At 38.7% G+C, this 19,621-nt stretch overlaps 2 protein-coding genes across 2 annotated transcripts; one reads left to right on the forward strand and one right to left on the reverse strand.

The window, feature by feature from the left end:
• Positions 1–2,705: 2,705 nt before the first annotated feature.
• plaua (plasminogen activator, urokinase a) lies at positions 2,706–6,216 on the reverse strand. The gene is made up of 11 exons (XM_082556211.1): positions 6,067–6,216; positions 5,356–5,449; positions 5,235–5,268; positions 4,999–5,137; positions 4,827–4,909; positions 4,683–4,727; positions 4,410–4,590; positions 4,147–4,292; positions 3,908–4,048; positions 3,680–3,828; positions 2,706–3,272 (listed from the first exon to the last, which is right to left on the reverse strand). Exons 2-11 carry the CDS (start codon positions 5,404–5,406, stop codon positions 3,078–3,080), a joined length of 1,164 nt encoding a protein of 387 aa, XP_082412337.1. The 5' UTR covers positions 5,407–5,449; positions 6,067–6,216; the 3' UTR covers positions 2,706–3,077.
• Positions 6,217–10,930: 4,714 nt separating this feature from the next.
• LOC309720680 (inhibitor of nuclear factor kappa-B kinase subunit alpha-like) lies at positions 10,931–19,187 on the forward strand. The gene is made up of 22 exons (XM_082557806.1): positions 10,931–11,246; positions 11,678–11,838; positions 11,929–12,023; positions 12,133–12,250; positions 12,335–12,404; positions 12,479–12,567; positions 12,668–12,757; positions 12,865–12,989; positions 14,316–14,423; positions 14,510–14,645; positions 14,781–14,981; positions 15,466–15,568; positions 15,972–16,095; positions 16,689–16,840; positions 16,939–17,000; positions 17,093–17,202; positions 17,526–17,575; positions 17,822–17,930; positions 18,050–18,197; positions 18,322–18,371; positions 18,599–18,698; positions 18,840–19,187. The coding sequence occupies exons 2-22, from the start codon at positions 11,734–11,736 to the stop codon at positions 18,897–18,899; spliced, it is 2,205 nt and encodes a 734-aa protein (XP_082413932.1). The 5' UTR covers positions 10,931–11,246; positions 11,678–11,733; the 3' UTR covers positions 18,900–19,187.
• Positions 19,188–19,621: the final 434 nt, after the last annotated feature.

Consider the following 19,621-nt stretch of genomic DNA (forward strand, 5'->3'; position numbering starts at 1 on the left):
AATTTCTTTGCTAAACTGTTTGTTATGTGTAGGGAAAACACTGGTTAATCCTTTTAATTACACTGAACAAAAATATAAACACAACACTTTTGTTTTTGCTCCCATTCCCCATGGGATGGACGTAGAGACCTAAAATTCATTCCAGATACACAATATAACCATCCCTCCCAAACAGTGGTCACAAATCAGTCCAAATGTGTGGTAGTGGGCACATCTGCTATATTGAGATAATCCATCCCACCTCACAGGTGTGCCACATCAGGATGCTGATCTGACATCATGAGTAGTGCACAGGTGTACCTCAGACTGCCCACAACAAAAGGCCACCCTGGAATGTGCAGTTTTGTCTCACAGCAAAATGCCACAGATGCCACAAGCAATGAGGGAGCGTGCAATTGGCATGCTGACAGCAGGAATGTCAACCAGATCTGTCGCTCGTGCATTGAATGTTCATTTCTCAACCATAAGCCGTCTCCACAGGCGTTTCAGAGAATATTGCAGCACATCCAACTGGCCTCACAACCGCAGACCTCGTGTAACCACACCAGCCCAGGACCTCCACATCCAGCAGGTTCACCTCCAAGATCGTCTGAGACCAGCCACCCAGACAGCTGCTGGAACAATTGGTTTGCACAACCAAACAATTTCTGCACAAACGGTCAGAAACCGTCTCAGGGACGCTCAACTGCATGCCCGTCGTCCTCATCGGGGTCTTGACCTGACTCCAGCTCGTCGCCGTAACAGACTTGTGTGGGCAAATGCTCACATTCGATGGCGTCTGGCACGTTGGAGAGGTGTGCGCTTCACGGATGAATCATGGTTCACATTGTTCAGGGCAGATGGCAGCTGAGAATGTCCCAGTTCTTGCATGGCCAGCATACTCACCGGACATGTCACCCATTGAGCATGTTCGGGATGTGCTTGACCGGCGTATACGACAGCGTGTACCAGTTCCCACGAATATCCAACAACCTCGTACAGCCATTGAAGTGGAGTGGACCAACATTCCACAGGCCACAATTGACAATCTGATAGACTCCATGCGACGATGTGTTGCACTGCATGAGGCAAATGGTGGTCACACCAGATACTGACCGGTTCTGGGTCCCCAGACCCCCAATAGTGCAAAAAACTGCACATTCCAGGGTGGCCTTTTGTTGTGGGCAGTCTGAGGTACACCTGTGCACTACTCATGATGTCAGATCAGCATCCTGATGTGGCACACCTGTGAGGTGGGATGGATTATCTCAATATAGCAGATGTGCCCACTACCACACATTTGGACTGATTTGTGACCACTGTTTGGGAGGGATGGTTATATTGTGTATCTGGAATGAATTTTAGGTCTCTACATCCATCCCATGGAGAATGGGAGCAAAAACAATAGTGTTGCGTTTATATTTTTGTTCAGTGTAGATGTTTTTTTATACTTGAATGATTCATAGGTCAGTGTTAAGTGGCTTAATAAGCAAAGAAAAAGATTCTTCTCTTTTTTTTTTCTTTTTCTTTTTTTTTTCTTCTCTGAAAGTTGTCAGGTAGAAGAAGTCGGCTGAAAATAAATACAAAAGTCAGACAGTCAGAGAAAACCTTGGAAAAGACTTTCAACTATTGCTCAAGACCACTTGGAAGCAATAAACAGTGGTGATGATTGCATGCAATAGTTCAGTATATATGTTTTCCTTTGCAACAAGATGAGTTGAGGATTTAGCATAATGACTTTGAAGATCTCCTGAGTTCACTTTCACTGAGAACTGTCAACAGCTTGACATTTGTTGTTTTTATAGAAATGCTTCGATTAATAATTGATTAGGTTCCTTGAATTTTATTTGCGGTCTACACATTCGTAAGGATGAATGTTCTTATTTAGTAATCCCCTGACATTTTATCCAGCACCATCACATGATGACATTTCCTGGTTTAAATTACCAAATGTCACATACTTAATTGTGTCCAAGTGTAAAAGATAAAAATTGTTAATCTGTTGACGTGCGAATCGAGCTCAAGACTTTTGTTTCTTATTAACCATTCATGCATTATCTTTTTTTAAAATTGTTTGTATTCAAATGCATTTTTAGCCTTTGCCTAAATAATAAATTGGGGCTAGAAACACAGATTCAAGTCCAGACAGTTAATCTGTGTTACAGGTACAGCAGGATAATGAGATAAGGTAAGGAAGTTTTAGCAGATGCAGTCACAGAGTATGCCTCTAAGGTCTGGAAAACCACAGCTATGGAGGGTATGGGAAACAAGTGAGCAGGAAGAGCAGGAGTGGTTGAAGTTATAGTACAGGGCATGTGGGAGTGGTTGGATGTCAATCTACAGCAGACTGCTGTAGACAAAGAATGCTTTATCTGTGACAGAAGACAAATGCAAAGCAGTTTATCTAGTCTGGTGTCTTGTTTTGACCCCTGTTGTGTTTCTAGTCTATTGAGTTCTGTCTCCAAACTGCTACACAGCACACAGATCAGATATGAAACAGATCAGACGTCACTATTGTTTGCTCTAAAATACTTTTGTGATCTTTATTTTGAGGCTAAAAAAAGAAAATTTCACACAACAGTGCCCTCTGGTGTTTGACTTTGGGACTCTTTAGCTTAGTCTGATTCAGCTACTCGGGTGGAATTCTTTATTTCTGTATAACAGGAAAACAAGTGGCCTTGCCATTTGTTATACATATAACCCAGGGATAAAAGAGACAGTAAAAATGAGTTGATAAATAAGCTTTTATTATATATATATTTTCATCAACAGCAGGACCAGCCTTTTATATGAAATTAAATTATTTGACATAAATATGTTTCCTAATTGCTTATTTTAAAAGTCAATAATAAATATGCAGAATACCTGAAAAATGCACAAGTAATAAAAATATATAATGCAACCAACAATTAAAGCAGTTTTTAAAATACTCTTTTTAAATATTTACATTAAATCGTTTCAGTGCAAAAACATGTTCACAGTAAGCGATGGTAGCTGCTCTCAGAACAAAACCTGCAACATCTGCACTTGCTTGCATGTGCAAAAAGCCTGCTGCCTTTAGGGAACACTTAATAAATAAATACGATTCTGGGACAGTTTCATTTCAGGGGATACATCAGTCCTTTTGCGTATTTGATGAGTCCTGTTTTTCCTGCGATCCATGTGTTGTAGTTGGTGACCTTTGTGTAGACACCTGGTTTATTTTTCAAGGCACAGCCCTCACCCCAGCTCACCACGCCGAACAGAAACATCCGACCTGATGCTCCACACACCAAAGGACCGCCAGAGTCTCCCTGCGGAAAAGGGCAAAACAGCCAGGTGTTAACTAAAATTTCCAGGTTTATCATTATTTTGTTTCCTGATTCACTTTTTCCCTGACAAACAAATATTTTCATGTGAAAACTGTGAAAATATACTCAGAAAGTAACCCTTGACATGTCTTGAGGTTGACAACTAGCAACAAATTTTAACCTAAAGGTAACTCATCTGACATTATGCTATTCAGCACTTTTCAATGTTAGCAAGTTTCTTCAAGAAGAGGAAGAAATACTCTTCAGATCCGCTTTAAAGCTGTCAAAGGTTATGATGCATGCTGCAATTCAAGTTACCACTTCTTCTAACTCACTTCTCTTTTGATGTATATTTTAAAGCCAGCTCAAATGTCTTGTTTCCCATGGCATACCCTGCGCCCTGTCCTTACCTTGCAGGCATCAGTGCTCCAGTCAGGGCTTGCAGCACAGAACATGTTTTCAGTGATGCGTTTTCCGTAGTGCACTTCTTTGCTACAGTCAGCGTTGGACATCAGTTTTACCTCAGCCTTTTTCAGATACTGTGAGAACTGGAATGAGCCTGCAACAAAGTGTCAAATGTGAGAAAAGGTTGAGAGAGCAGAGCTCAGTCTAAAGGATGGAGGTCCTGTACTACTAACCTGCGCTCTCCTTCCCAAATCCTGCGATGGTGCAGGTAAATCCAGGAGGTAGCTCAGTGTGAAATGGAGGAAGGCAAGCTATGCGTACAGAAGCTGATTTAGCTGCACGTCCTCCATCTCTGCTTTTGAGCTTAATCAGAGCTGAAATGTAAAAATAAAAACACCCGTAAGTTCTGTGCTCAGAGCAGTTCTTTGTATGTGTATATGCACAGTTTAGTCACAACAGAGTTTGTGCTCACCTATGTCGTTATTATAGGTAATATCATTATATCCTTCATGCATGATGAGTCTTTCCACAGCAAACTTCTGCTCACTACTGGCATTCGTTTCATTAATGGCACTCTTTCCCAGGTATATGGACAGATGTGTGAGTTTGGTATTCTCACTGAACAAAAACCAAACACACAAATGTGTAAACATGTCACACACCAACATGAATGATTTTGAAATTACAGTGCGATGACTTCATTGGAGGAAATAACACGGTGCTTTGTTTTCTCACCCATCAGAGAAGCAGTGAGCTGCAGTGAGAATCCAGCTTGGTGAAATGAGAGTGCCACCACAGAGGAAGCCATAGCGCTTATGAAAAATGGCAGCAACCCATGGCTGCGACTCTATAGGTGTGAAAGAGCCTCCTACAATTTTATGAATCCTCCTCTCAGATGTCTCTCCACATGTTTTCTCTGGAAGGACACATGGGATAAGTCAGCGGGAGCTAATAAAGAGAATCATACCTTGTGATTTAGGAAAAACTGGATTTAAACAACAAAATTACCTGTATCTACAGGTAGTTGAGGAGGCGTCTGTAGTGGTGCAAAACCTTTGTTGGAATAGAAAACAGAAAGCATTAGAAAAATTCAAACCAATCTTCAATAAAATATAGCAAATAGAAAAAGTAAATCACCAATATGAGACTTACATGTGGGAATATCACAGTATTCTTTCACAGTCCTTCTTTCTCTTGTGACAAAGCACCATGGCATGTCAGAATTGTCAGGATTCCTAATGTTCAAGTACAATCATATTAAACATGGGTTACCTGTTGTCAGACATACAGTATAAAAACATCACATTGGTAGCCCAAAGCATACCTGCAGTAACGATGTCTGCCAAGTCCATTTACATTTTTCCATTGAGGTTTAACCCTGTTCCAGTAGAGACACGCGCGACCGGTGGATGACTTGTCAATATTTCCTCTGTATTCACTCCCATCTCCAGACAGACACCGTTCTGCAGATCACAGCACAAAGAGGGGTGAGAACATTTAATGCATGCTGTCAAAGTATAAACCTTAAGAACTTTACCTAAACCCACTGAAATGACTTACGTCTTGCTTGTTTGGATGATCTTTGTGAAAAAGCCTGAAAGAAGCATAAAGAAACTTAGTCATACTGAAAAATTTAAAACCTTCTGACCTCCATCAGAATAGCTCTTAAACCACCTCTTACCACATCCACGCTGACCGCTGCAAGGATGGCAATGAGGACAAAGAGATTCATCTTCACTTCTTGTTTTGCTTCTGTTTTTTGGGGATATTTTTGTCTGTGAATTTACAGAAAAGGAACACAACAATCGTGGGTAAATGGAAGGAAACTTGCTGTCCCCTTATATGGTGCTTATCGTTCAACACATGACGGAGACGTGTGACCGCTACGAAACCGTGCGCTTAAATGTGAAGAGTGACGAAATGTTTAATGTCATGCCAAACCAGTTCAATATTCAACATACAAACATACAAACACAAACTCATGTTCTTTCGCCATGCCACTGACATAGATATTAACTTCCTGACGAAACGCTGCATTCTTAAGGTTTTAATGTGAGAGCGACAGATAGAGGATGTCCATCGTGTGCAGACTTTAAACAATCTAGCACTACAAACAGCACAATATCTACGCTGATTAACAGTAAAGTCTGCGCACAACCTTATATCACATTATTATTGCAATGTGTGCAGTTCAAACTATGAATTTCTAGATATTCTAAGAACACAATGTCAATTTGATAATGACATAAGAAAATAATTGTGTGGTTAACTTTCAGTGCGCTGTGTTTGACATCAAACAGCTTCATATCTAAGAAATCATGTTCATTCTTAAATATAACTAAAACAGCTGACTGTCTAAAAGTCTAAGACACTTTGCAAGAGAAGTGTTTACCTTTAATTCCAGACTTTCAGTGCCAATGAAGACTATTATTTCTTCCAGTTGACTCTCCTCTCTGTATCTTCTGATATGCACTTGCACTGTTTACGTACTCAGGCTCACACTGATGGTTGTTCTGGTGTTTCTGCTGTGACTCTGCTTGTGTTTCCTCCCTTTTAAATTACCGTGACTGCAAGTGGGAGGGAATTTGTCATGTCCTGTGACACACATCCAGTGAACAGCCCCTTCCTCTTAAGAAAAATAAAAAAAAAATATATCCAAAATTGGTCATGTGTACACTGAAACATGTGATTGAAGAATTGCTGTCCAGAATTTGTGGACAGAGTCGGTTACAAAAAACAAAACAACAACAAAAAAAACGTAAAATAAGACCACAAAAAAGAAAAAAAATGTAATAATAAGTTTAATAAATTGCAAAATGTAAGAATAAGTCTCTAATCTGTACAGCATTTTTCATAATCTTTTCGTGTACATGGAGCTTACATGAAAGTTCTGAAAATCTGACAATGGTTGCTTAATATCGTCTGTACTGCTTTCATGACATTACAGTGACTGTGCTCAGAGATTAGTCTAAGGCTCTAAATCTATTATGTTAAGCTCTGACGGACTCTGTATGTTTGTCCTAGCTGTGTGTGTTATAGCAGAGCCTTAAAGTCTATAGACTGTCAAAATAGCAAACAAAGATTTTTTTATTTATTTGGAAAAAGTGATTTCAAATGTATTAACCATTAAAAATGCAATGTCAAACTTCTACGTACAGTCAGTTTGGACATAGACAAAGTTTAATAATCTGCCTCTCTTTCTTGATGCATTTTTCTTCCAGCCACTCTGGGACAAGTTAAGTTTTGGTTTTATCTGTCCAAAGATATGTTGTTGTTTTTTTAATCGTGCGGGTTCTTTTAGTTTAGATGTTTTCTGGAACATGCAGATACTGACAGTTTTAAACCCTCAGTATTTGCATTCATGAAATCCTCTCTTGATTGTAGATCATGTTATTGACTTTATTGCATGTTATGAAACTGTTTTTTAGTTATGGAAATAAATCTGCAATGATCACCGAAGCAGTCCTGTGGGTCTACAGATTGTTGACTTTGCCACTCTTAAAGTTTTTCTCTCCCTAATTGATTTGTTTTCATTTTTCAGCCTAATGATGGCCTCCTTCATGTGCACCAACAGCTCTTTGTACCTTGTATTAACAGTTCTAGTGAAAAGCTACCAAATGTGTGGGCTCAGCTGGCCGTGTAACTGTCCATCCATCCATCCATTCGCTTCCGCTTATCCTTTTCAGGGTCGCGGGGGGCGCTGGAGCCTATCCCAGCTGTCATAGGGCGAAAGGCGGGGTACACCCTGGACAGGTCGCCAGTCTGTCACAGGGCTAACACATAGGGACAGACAACCATTCACACTCATTCGCACATTCACACCTAGTGGCAATTTGGATTAATCAATTAACCTATCCCCACAAGCTGCATGTCTTTGGACGGTGGGAGGAAGCCGGAGTACCCGGAGAGAACCCACGCAAACACAGGGAGAACATGCAAACTCCACACAGAAAGACCCCGGCCTGATGGTGGAATTGAACTCAGGACCTTCTTGCTGTGCGGCAACAGTGCTAACCGTGTAACTGTTTTCAAGTCAATCATCCAATTACTTTGAGCCTTACTACAAAAATTGCAATTTTTTAAAATAAAAACACCTCAAATTAAACCTAAATTAAAGTTAATCTTATTTAAAAATCAACCATGGAGGTGTACAGAGGCAAATTTAATAACAATGAAAAACTGACTGTACAGCCTTTTATATTCTTTTTCCTTGCTGCATTAATTTATAATCTCTGCTGAAGAATGATAAATTTAAAAACAAAACATTTTTACCAGTTCTTTTTTTATAGACTTTTATATCTTTATTACTAAAAACAAAAAACCCAAACAACCTCCCACCCCTCACAAATTGCACCTATGTTTGCTTGTAAAAAAGAAAAGAAAAGCAGCAGCTGTTAAAGTTCTCATTGTTTCTGCGCACTAACAGCCTCATACTATTTCCTGTACAACAATAGTCATTGTTATGAATTTTATTTGGAAATTTCTTGACTGAACAAATTACCTCATTTGATGCTTGTGTTAGTCACGCTTCCTCTTTGATGATGATGATGATAGCCAAATTTTGCACTTTGTGCAAAATGTTTGGGACTCATGTCCAGCACAATGAAACGGTAAGCCAAGACATTACTGCCTCTGAAAGGAGATATGCAATAAAAGCCTAATTTAACTAACACAGCCAGGTGTTCAGCCAAAAGGGGAACTACATGTTAAAATTACCCAACCCTGGGAAACCCAGGATAGTTGTGGCTGGAGTCAGCTGCAACCCGAAGTGTTGATTTTGTCATTTTGACTCCAGGAGTTTCGTTTTTATGCCTTTGATTTACTCTTGCACAGTTCTTTTGGACTGTTAATCTTTTAATTATTACTACTGAGCTACAATGGTAAGAGGTAATGCTACTGTAAATAAAGGGTGGGTCTTCTTTTAGTACAAAAATGCAGTACTGAATTGTTTTACTTAAATAAAATAACATTTCTTTGAATTTTCTTTCATTTCCAATTATTGAGTAGCTTAAAGTAAGTTTTGATCTATGCTTTTCCCACACACTAGTCTTTATATGACACGCCAACATGACGTATTCTTCTTTAGCTTTCATGTCATATCCTGTTGGTTTTCTAGCTTATACACTTTTAGACCAATGGGAACCATGATAAACATCTGTGTGAATAAAGTGGAAGAGGTGATAATGACACACACCTTCACAGAACAAAAGTAGATTCATATTTTTTCCATCTTGTACCATATTTGAATAGAGTAACTTTGCAGAAATGCATGCACTTCTCACTGAATCATCTTTAAATAATCAGAATTCATATCTGAGTTTTGTACTTTTTAATTTTAGAAGTTAATTATTATTTTTATTTTTCTCTTTTTTTTTGCATTTCAATATAGATTCTTTTAAAGAGGAATAGCTTTATCACACCTCTTACACCATCCTTTAATTTATTGCAAGTCTAGGGCTTAGTTTAAAAAATCCCCTCTCGATCTCCTTTCTTTGGTATGCAGATGACTCACAGATTTACCTGCTACTGAAGCATAATCCATGATTTCTTTGAAGGCCTTACAGGTCTGTCTGGAAGATGGTAAGTCATGGATTCCTTTAAATTTTTTCAACTGAGATTACCAAAACACAGAAGTAATTGCATTGGGTGGTCCTGACCTCAGTTCTTTTACAATTTAGCACACTTTGAGCAAATTTAATCTAATGTTTCACACATTAACAGAGTAATGCTTCTTCCATCCATAGCTACTTGCAGAAGTGAAGCCATTCCTCTGTTTCAGAGTCTTTGAGAGAGCTATCCATGCCTTCCTGTTATCCAGACTTGACTAATATAATAATTTTTATTTAGATGTCTTCTGTTTACTGAGGTACTTTCACTTTATGTTTCCTTCCTTAAATTCTGTCATTTTTTCACATCATTTTAAGTTATTTGATTCATTTAGATGTGTAACACTTTGATCAACAGCTGTTCTCTTTCTCTCTTCTATGTAAATATATTTGACTTGACTTAAAATAAAACATGAATAGTGGATTAATGAGAAATTTGTGTCACCTGTGTTCTCAGGTTCTCTGTATTCAATCACGAATTACTCACTTCTGCTTTTCAGGGAAATTATTATAAGAAAGGTTTTGAGAATTTCAAAAGTAAGCAGTTTTGAAAGAGACCTGCACGCAATCACATACTTTGATTAATGAAATCTGTCTGGTTTTTAAAACCCGACAGCAAATGCAATAACAGAAAAGACAGCTGCAGGAAGGAGTATCAACACTGCTTTGTCATTACATCAGCTTGTAATCACATTTTGAATGGTGCAATCACATTGCCTCATTTATTGTACTTCTTCTTTGAGCTCATGTTACAAGAAATGATGAAATTGTAATTTATCCCAGACAATACAATTTTTAATTAATTTATTACATCATCTGCTCTAGGTATTTATGCTATTTCTTATTTTGTCCTCTTATCACCAATAGAGTTTTAGACTAATAACTCTTTGGGAATCCGTGATTTTATGCCCATCAAACTGGGTTATCTTTGGTATTTTTTGTATAATCACCTAAATAAATGGGAGCTAAATATGTGTTTATGTGACAGGCCGTTAGTAACAAAGAGCCCGAAGAGAGAATCTAAAATTGCTTGGTAGGTTGTGGTAAAGTTGCCTTTTACATTTAGCCACAACACTGATTCATCACTTCAGTTAGTGTTTTTATGCTTGAATGATTCATAAGTCAGTGTTAAGTGACCTGTAAAAGATTCCACTGAAAACGGTCAGGCACAGGAAGTAGACTGAAAATGAGTCAAAAGTAGTCAGTAATCTCCAGATAAAAACTTTAAAAGACCCTCAAAAACTCTAAGAACTACTACTCATGATCACTTTTAAAATTAAAATAACCTCTGTCTCCTTGGAAGTAAAATATTAGGCAGTGAGGGGTGGCCGAGACTTCTGCACAGTGCTGTATATAAATTCCTATTGTCTTTCAGCTTGTGCAGTGTACCGGTTGACTGTAGCTGTAGACATTGCACCACCTAGTGAGGAAATGAAGACATTACTATTTTTTAAAAGAAAAACATTTATTCTTGGTAAGAAATTGGTACAGCTTTTGTCGTTAAGCAAACAACCCAGATCATCATATATATATATTGATATATAATTTTGTGAAATTAAAAGAAAAACGTGACCCATTATTCACTGAGTTGCTTGGAAATCCCCCATCAAGTGGACAGACCTAAACCCCCATGTGTTCTGGGCCTGCCTGCTACGCATGCGCAGAAACTACGCCTGCCTGTCAGAGAGAGTGTACTTTCACTTTACATCGAAGTCGAGCTGTTTTTCAGTCGTTGTTGCCTGCCGGCCAAAACTACAGAAAGAACTACCACGCAAACTTCATCATTGAAGCCCTGTTTGATGGTCCAGTAGGGTAAAAGTGAATTTTCGCGGGCTGAGTCGGTGTATTTTAAACACTACATAGGAAAACGACCCGTAAACAACACTTAAAGCTAACTGAAGCAACAATGCTCTGACACATACAAAGTAAGCTAACTCTCCTCTGCCGACTCTGAGCTTCTGCACAGGTAAGTTGATTACATTTGTGAAGCAGGTTATGCTTTTAATTTAAAAGAATGTACAACTAGTCAAGTTATCTCTGAGTTATCAGACTGGCACTAAATCGTTACAACCGTCCAACAACAACAAATGACCAAAACAGATAGTTAGCTACAGTATTATAAAGCCTTAGTTACTGTAATTACAGCAGGAATAAAACATAAAAAATAAACCAACAACTACATAAGAAGCAATTAGCTTCAAGTGTAGAAGATTATATAAATTGGTATATGATAACCATGTTAAATGGATTTACTCACCTCTGTTATTCACATAAGAATGAATAGAATAAGAATGCACTATTGCATAAACGCATACTGTACAGAGCACCATACTGCTAACATTACCTGTTAACAGATAAGATGTAAATAATAACCTAAAAACTTTTTTTTCCTGATAGCTGAAGGCCCTTACAAACTACCTCTGGTGCCTGGTGATTGCAGCAGATCTGACAGTATGGAGCGGGCTGCACTCAAACAGAGCCAGCCTTGTGGCTCTTGGGAGAGGAAGGAAAGACTTGGGACGGGAGGCTTTGGGCACGTCTACCTATACCAGCACCTTGTAAGTTCTGTCATCCATCTGTACATCTCTGAAAACATGAACCGGGTGTGCCTTTGATTTGTTTTAACTCCCTGTATGTGTTCGCAACAGGAGTCAGGAGAGAAGATTGCTGTGAAACTTTGCAGACTGGAGCTGAACTCTAAGAACAAAGACCGCTGGACGAGAGAGATTCAGATCATGAAGAAGTGAGCAGTAATTGTCTGTTTGAACAGACAGGGTGTTATTTGAACTTATTTCACTGTACATTGTGTTGTTTTCTACTGTGACAGCGAGTTTGGTGCTCTTTATGTGCAGGCTGAATCACGTGAACGTTGTTCAGGCCAGAGATGTTCCAGCAGAGTTGAGCTCCATTGCGATAAATGATCTACCACTGCTAGCCATGGAGTATTGCTCAAAAGGAGACCTACGCAAGGTAGCACATGGATATTTAATAAAAACCCTAAACACTTTTTTATCTTTTAAAGTATCCAAGTGACCAATATAATTCTTTATTCAGGTGCTGAATAAACCAGAAAATTGTTGTGGCCTAAAGGAGAGTGAAGTCCTTGCACTGCTCAGTGACATTGGTAATATTTTTAATCAGTTTTACATTATTTAAAAAAGTCATACATATTGATGCATAATCTGTACAATTTTACAGGTTCTGGTATTCAATATCTCCATGAAAATAAGGTCATTCACAGAGACCTAAAGCCAGAGAACATAGTTTTGCAAGAGATTGATGGGAAGGTAAACTAGCTTTTCTTTTGTACATGCACGCACAAGTTTTGAATACACATAATATGACTTTGTATTCCTTGCTTTCATTATGGAAATATGTTTCCTCCAGCACGTGCATAAAATCATTGATCTTGGTTATGCAAAAGACTTAGATCAGGGCAGTCTTTGTACATCCTTTGTTGGAACTCTCCAATATCTGGTAAGTGTTGTTTCACAAATATATTCCTTTGCTGTCAATGTGTTTTTAATATACGGTATGTTAAAAATCAGACCCTGTTATTATTAACTTGTCTGTCTGTATGCCAGGCCCCAGAGCTGTTTGAGAACAAGCCTTACACTGTAACGGTGGACTACTGGAGCTTTGGAACAGTAATCTTTGAATGCACTTGTGGCTTTCGCCCCTTTCTTCACCACATGCAGCCTGTACAATGGTGAGTCAACATAGCAACGATGCATGAATACTCGGGAATCTGGGCGTTAGTGAACTTCCAAATTAGTAAGGCCATTAACGCCTCTATAATGTGAGAGTTTATTATTCCTCTCCTTATTTTTGTCATATAAATACTGTTACAATGGTAGATTTTCAGAGTGAACGTGGTCAGCGTTTCAAATAAAGAGACCAAATGACGTACAAGGTAACATCTGAGTCAAAACCTCAAGGTACTCTTGCCTCTGTATGATGTTAGAAAGAGGGAATATCCATAATATGTTCATCCTGGGCACATAACTCTGGCTGTGAACACTGAATTCTGTGCCACGAAGCTCCTGGGGCACAGTTTTTGTGTTGATTTTATCATTAACTGCAGGTTTACAACTCTGCAGTTAATGATTCAGCAGAGTGCTGGCAATTATCCGCCCCAGCACTTGGTGACCACTCTATAACTTTACATGGTTTGCCACTGTGTGGCTGAGTTGGTGCTGTTCCCAAACACTTCCGCTAATCTTGAAAGAAAATTCACAAACTCACTTGTTGTAATGGTGGATGACAACAGCTTTAACAGAGCCACATTCAAAATTCAGCAAGCTGATTAGAGAAATCCAGTCTTTCACAAATGTTCGTAAAGGCAGGTTGCAAGGCTAGATACTCGATTTTCTTTACACCGATGGCAATGAGACTGAAAGAATCTGAAAAGATTAAGAGATGTGACCCAATACGATATAATGAATATTTTGAACTGAATCATGCAAAACTACCCCAGTAGAATCTAGGAATAGAAATATGGGGCTAGAAATCGAAACATCACTGGTAAACGTTCTGATTTTGACACCTCTACGCAGCTGATGTGCTACGTAAATACAAATAAAGCCTCTTAGTAAGGTGTCGTTCCATCACTTGCTGACACAGCAGCTAAAATGTGCAATGTTTACTCAAGTCTCTGTGACTCCACTGGAGGAGTGGTGCACCATTCATTCAGAAGATATTCACTCATTTTGTGTTTTTGTTATGGTGGTGTATACTGCTGTCTACCATGTATCACTAAAATGTCCCTTAAAATTGGGTCAAAAATGCCAGAACATATGATTCATATCATTTGTATCATCCTCATGGATGAATTATCTGCCTTTATTGTGTTTCTACTGGGGCTTTATGACAAATTTAGGGCTCCCTATCTGGATTTTTACCTTAATTACTGTTATTTATCCTCTTCATAGATAGAAAAAACACCTGTGTAATGTGAAGACCTGTTAATAAAAGTAGAAGTAATGTAAAGAGAGAGCATGGGCTTTGTTTTTAACGTGTTTTCCTGCTTTGGTAGGACAAGCAAAGTCAAGAACAAAGGTCCCAAAGACATCATGGCAGTAGAAGATATGAATGGAGAAGTCAGATTTTCTACACATCTTCCATATCCCAACAATCTCAGCAGGTAGACTTAAAAAGACACTTTTTGTACCCAACAGTTGAGCTTCTTTCATTATAAGTAGCATCTGACCTCTCTGAGTTTGTTTCAAGGCCGCTGCTGGAACCAGTCGAGTCTCTTCTCCAAATGTTGTTATTGTGGGACCCTGCGATGCGTGGTGGCGGCCTGGATCCTGGCGCAAACAAGCCGTACTTCTACACAGCTCTGCAGAATATTCTCAACATGAAGGTTAATATTTTGAACCTTGCTAGACTCACTTAAACCAGGTTATATGGAATGCTTTTGTGGTTTTATACATGTGACCGGACTGAGAAAGGATAGCAAGTAAAAGAAGCCTGTCATTCTGCATATTTATTTCTTCAGATCATTCATGTGTTGGATATGACCTCAGCCCAGCTGCATTCAGTGGTTTTGGGTGCTGAGGATAGTTTACACTCCCTGCAGCTTAGCCTGCAGATGCAGACTCAGAGTCACATCCCCCCGCTGAGTCAGGAGCTGCTGTTGGAGACGGGAATCTCCCTTGACCCTCGAAGACCGCTCGCGCACTGTCTGCCAGATGGACTGGTATGTGACACATAAAAACAAATATGAAATGTGAAACAGGTGCAGACCTGTGACCTACTTTTTTTTCATCTTAAACATTTTGGTTGTTTTGAAATATTGGGGTTTTTCCAGAGTTAAACTGCTTTGTTGTTGTCATGTTTTAACAGTGTGGTAAATTTAACTGGAATCGACTGTTTCCAGCTGAATCCAGCAAAGGGCGAAGTAAAAATTAAGCAAGTCAGATTAGTCAATTATTACTGACAATGCTGAATATATAGGAATGACTTGTTTCCAGCTGAATCCAGCAAAGGGCGAAGTAAAAATTAAGCAAGTCAGATTAGTCAGTTATTACTGACAATGCTGAATATATAGGAATGACTTGTTTCCAGTCTCTGGAATAATCCAGCAGGAGAGTGTTTGTTATTACCGATGATTATTAGTTAAACATTAAACATTGCTTAAACACATGATTATACCCAGAACAATATTCATTCTCTGCTTTCAGCGTGGCTGGGACACCTTTATAGTCTACCTGTTTGATAAGAGCCTAACCAAGTACTCTGGACCGCTGACTGCCAGACCTTTGCCAGACAGTGTCAACTTTATTGGTGAGCTATAAAACTGTATATTGAGCTCGTAAACATTACTCAGCAGATCTTTGGAGATTGTCTTTTAGCCTTGGAAGATAGTGACTAAGAAAATTGTGAGTGGTTACATGAAGCCATTTATTTAACTTTTAAAAGTCTCAGATCCATGAATATCCCTCAGCTGTCTTAAACATCTAGTTAAATTAGTATATCTTTATGAGGTTCTTAACTGATGGAGATCTTACATAATGTTTACATAAAGGTTAATTACAGGAAGTGAACAAACCTAGGTGGCAGTGTGCATAATTATAATGAGATTTGGGTCTTTGTGAATGCTTTTTAGAAGCATGAAGCAAAATTGTTTCAATGTGGTGTCTAAATCAATGTGGTATTAACTAACTTTGTGTACTCTCTATGGTCTCAGTGAGGGAGACTAAGACACAGCTGCCACTGTCTGCTCTTAGAAAGGTGTGGGGTGAAGCGGTCAGCTACATCTGTGGACTGAAAGAGGATTACAATCGCCTATACCAAGGGCAGAGGGCTGCTATGTGAGTACATAAAACACCACGCATAAAAAATGCACTACTTCAAGAAATTACCTGAACATTTGATAATCAGTAAATAAGTCAAATCAGTAAAACACAAAGTGGGTTACATCAGTTTGTCCAGTTGGGAAGCACACTGGACAAACTGTGAATCTGTGAACCTGTTTCACCTGCTTTGGTGCAAATAAAAGTGACAACAGGAGCGCTAAAAAGACAGAAAAAGATAATCCCAAAAAGTTTAGCAGGTGGTGTCCAAAGACCATTGCTTTCTCCTTATCCCTCCTGACTGAGCTTTGCATTTTGCAAGTGCACTTGTCATTGATATTAGCGTCAGCAAACCAAGAGATACCACGAGATATTGAGAACAATGAGCGCTGGAGAGGGCCTTAGAAGAACCTGATCTCATCTCAAGAGAACAGGGCACCACTTTTATTTGCACCAAAGCAGGTGAAATAGATTTGCAATGCTTTATGTTTCATTCCTTAAGTTTAACTGACTTTGTGTAATGCTGTGATGAAGGAGTGATCCCTTAATTGTCTTTTGGAACAGTGTGCATTCAGGTACTCAAACGTTTTAACATGTATGTGTCTACGTAGGCTGAGTTTGCTACGCTTCAACACCAACTTAACGCGCTACAAGAACATGCTGTTCTCCCAGTCGCAGCAGCTCCAAGCCAAACTGTCTTTCTTTAAGACGAGCATCCAGCATGACCTTGAGCAGTACACCAAGCAGAGCAAGGCTGGGATCTGTGAGTGGATGCTACTGTCCTGTTACAACACTGTTAACTCATTACTGAAGTCTTAACTTGACTATATCTTATTGTTGTGCTGTTGTTGTTATCTGAAGCTTCGGAAAAAATGCTGAAGAAATGGCATGAAAATGAAGAGAAAGCTGATGAATTTACAAAGGTGAGGCGGTTTTAAATTCAGTAATTCTTCACAAACTTTCTTTAAAGTTTAAAGACAGCTAAGAGTGTTTTGGTTTGGTTTTTTTTCTGCAGGTTGCAGATGTGGGGTATCTGGATGAAGAGATAGTGGCTCTACATTCGGAGATTGTGGAGCTCCAAAGGAGTCCTTTTGCTAGGAGACAAGGGGATGTGATGGAGCAGCTGTGAGTATATCTGTGATACAAACTTATACTATAGCCCTCTCTTGTAACACCATAGTAAAAGTCCAGTGTAAGAACTGGATTATATTTTAAGGGAGGCTTATGTACTGTATAATTTACTTTATTGCTTATACTACTCTTTAGAAATCCCTATTAGACTAAAAATAAAAATGGAAAATGGTCTTAATTGTCCACATTAGCTTCACGTAAACATCAGAATACTTTTCGGAGGGATTTTATCATACATGATTATTTGGAGAGAAATGTAAGCATATCCTTTAAAAATAACTGCCGTATGCATGTGTTTATTCTGTCTACTTGTTTAGTGAGCAAAAGGCTATTGAACTCTACAAGCAACTTAAGGCTAAATGCAAAAGTAAGTACAAGTCATTCCAAAAATAAAATAGCAGAGATGCTTTTTGCCAATTAGAGTGCAGGTAATTCTGATAAAGCTTCTAATAAACAAGTTACAAACTGTGCAAAAGGTCTTGTTGATCAAATGTATCATTTTGGTCCCAAAAGATTTTTCAAATTTTTTTAGATTAAAAAACAGAAGTTATGGTAGTTGTGTAGTATATCCAAATATTTTATGTACATGATTGTGTAAGTGTGTCTTCTGCAGCCTCTGACCCTCCACATGGCTACAGTGACAGTTCAGACATGGTAAAGACCATTCTTCAGACAGTTCAGAACCAGGACAGAGTGCTGAAAGACATGTACACCCACCTGAGGCAAGTTTAATTTTAACAGACACACACAAACATGTCTAGTTTAGCCCACCTAAGGCACAATTTTACAGTTCCCTGTGGGCCACGTGTGATTTTTTTTCCATCTTTCTCTTTCTCTGTAGCACAATTCTGGTGTGTAAGCAGCGCATCATGGATTTGTTCCCTAAACTGGAGAAGGCGTTAAAAAACATAACAACTGCAGAAACAGTAGTGATGCAGATGCAAGTGTCGAGACAGAGAGAGTTCTGGTACCTTCTCAAGATTGCCTGTGTAAGCATTTAATAGTTGGCACAGCAGAAAATATTCTTGGGGATGAGCAGTGTTTAGGGAACATAAAGGTTTGAATATAGTCAAATGAGACTGTTGCTAATACAGGGTGTGATTGTGTTTTCAGGCCCAGAGCAGTTCTCCATCTCCTTCACTTACACAGCCTTCCACTGACAGGTGAGATCAGTTTAATATCTGAAAAATACTACTGAAGTTAACAGCTACAATAATCTGTCACACTGTTTTGAGATTATCTCCCAAATGTAAGGATTTTATGTGTAGTTTAGAAGATGAATCTTTGCACAAAACCACCACTAGAGGTCACTCTTTGGTCTTTAAAATCTCAGTTTGTAGGGGGAAAAAAAAGACCCCCAACCCTCCTTATAGTCTGTTTTTTCTTTCAGTGAAACAGTTCATCATTTACTTGATGAAAATCAACGTTATCTGAGTCAGCTAACGTCTTTGCTGCAAGACGCCACCCAAGAGATGGAGCACAGTATTATGGTATGGCAGAGATGTGTTTTTATGTTCTGCTCATGTATATCAGCAAATTACCAAGTTGTTTTTTATTAGAGCACTAATTAACAGCTAGTTATTGGAGACTGGCACAAAAGTACTGAGCGAATATGTTGCTTCTCTGTGCAGGATCAGGATTGGAGCTGGACTCAGTATGGAGCAATGAAAGTGAAGCCTCAGACGCTCTAGAAACTCACCAGATATCACACACTTTAAAAAGTGCTCTATCAGAGTCACACTATGTGAAAGCTTTGTTATTCCTCACAGTGTCCTTTACATTTATGTAATGCTGTTGACTAGAATGTATGAAACAGCACGATGTGGTAAGCTACAGACAATTTAATTTGAAGTATATTTTTGAATGTTAAAAAATATTTCCAGCTGTAGATACAAGATATTTATTTTACTGGCAATACTGACTAAAGGTAAAAACTGCTGCTGTGCATGATTGAATGTGAATAAATTTCTAGAAACTTATAGTACATGTACAAGGTTTTGAATTTGTTCAATGTTTAGTTTCTATCTGCACGGGTGAAACTTTTTTACATTCATGCAGTGGAGCACACACAAAATGCAGGTTTAAAATTCTCCTGGGATTTGCTGAAATCCAAACTGCAAGAATGCAGAAAAGTCTAATGTAAAATATGATGCAAAACCAGACAATAGTCTACGATACTGTATTTGTACTGACAGTAAAGGGAAATAGGAACAAAACCTGTGATATGCCAAATTACACAATAATTGGGCCTTGCAATAATTTGAAGAAAACAGTAAATATCAGATGATCGCCTGTGAGTTAGCGCTTTGGCAATAGTCGGAAGGAAAAACTCCCTTTTAACATGAAAAAGCTTGGCTGTGTGTCGCAACCAGTTTGGGGTGAGGGGACAAACGTAGGACAAAGGCATGCAGTG

Source organism: Aulonocara stuartgranti (assembly GCF_965226115.1).
Source record: "Aulonocara stuartgranti genome assembly, chromosome: 13".
In the NCBI taxonomy this organism is placed as follows: Eukaryota; Metazoa; Chordata; class Actinopteri; order Cichliformes; family Cichlidae; genus Aulonocara; species Aulonocara stuartgranti.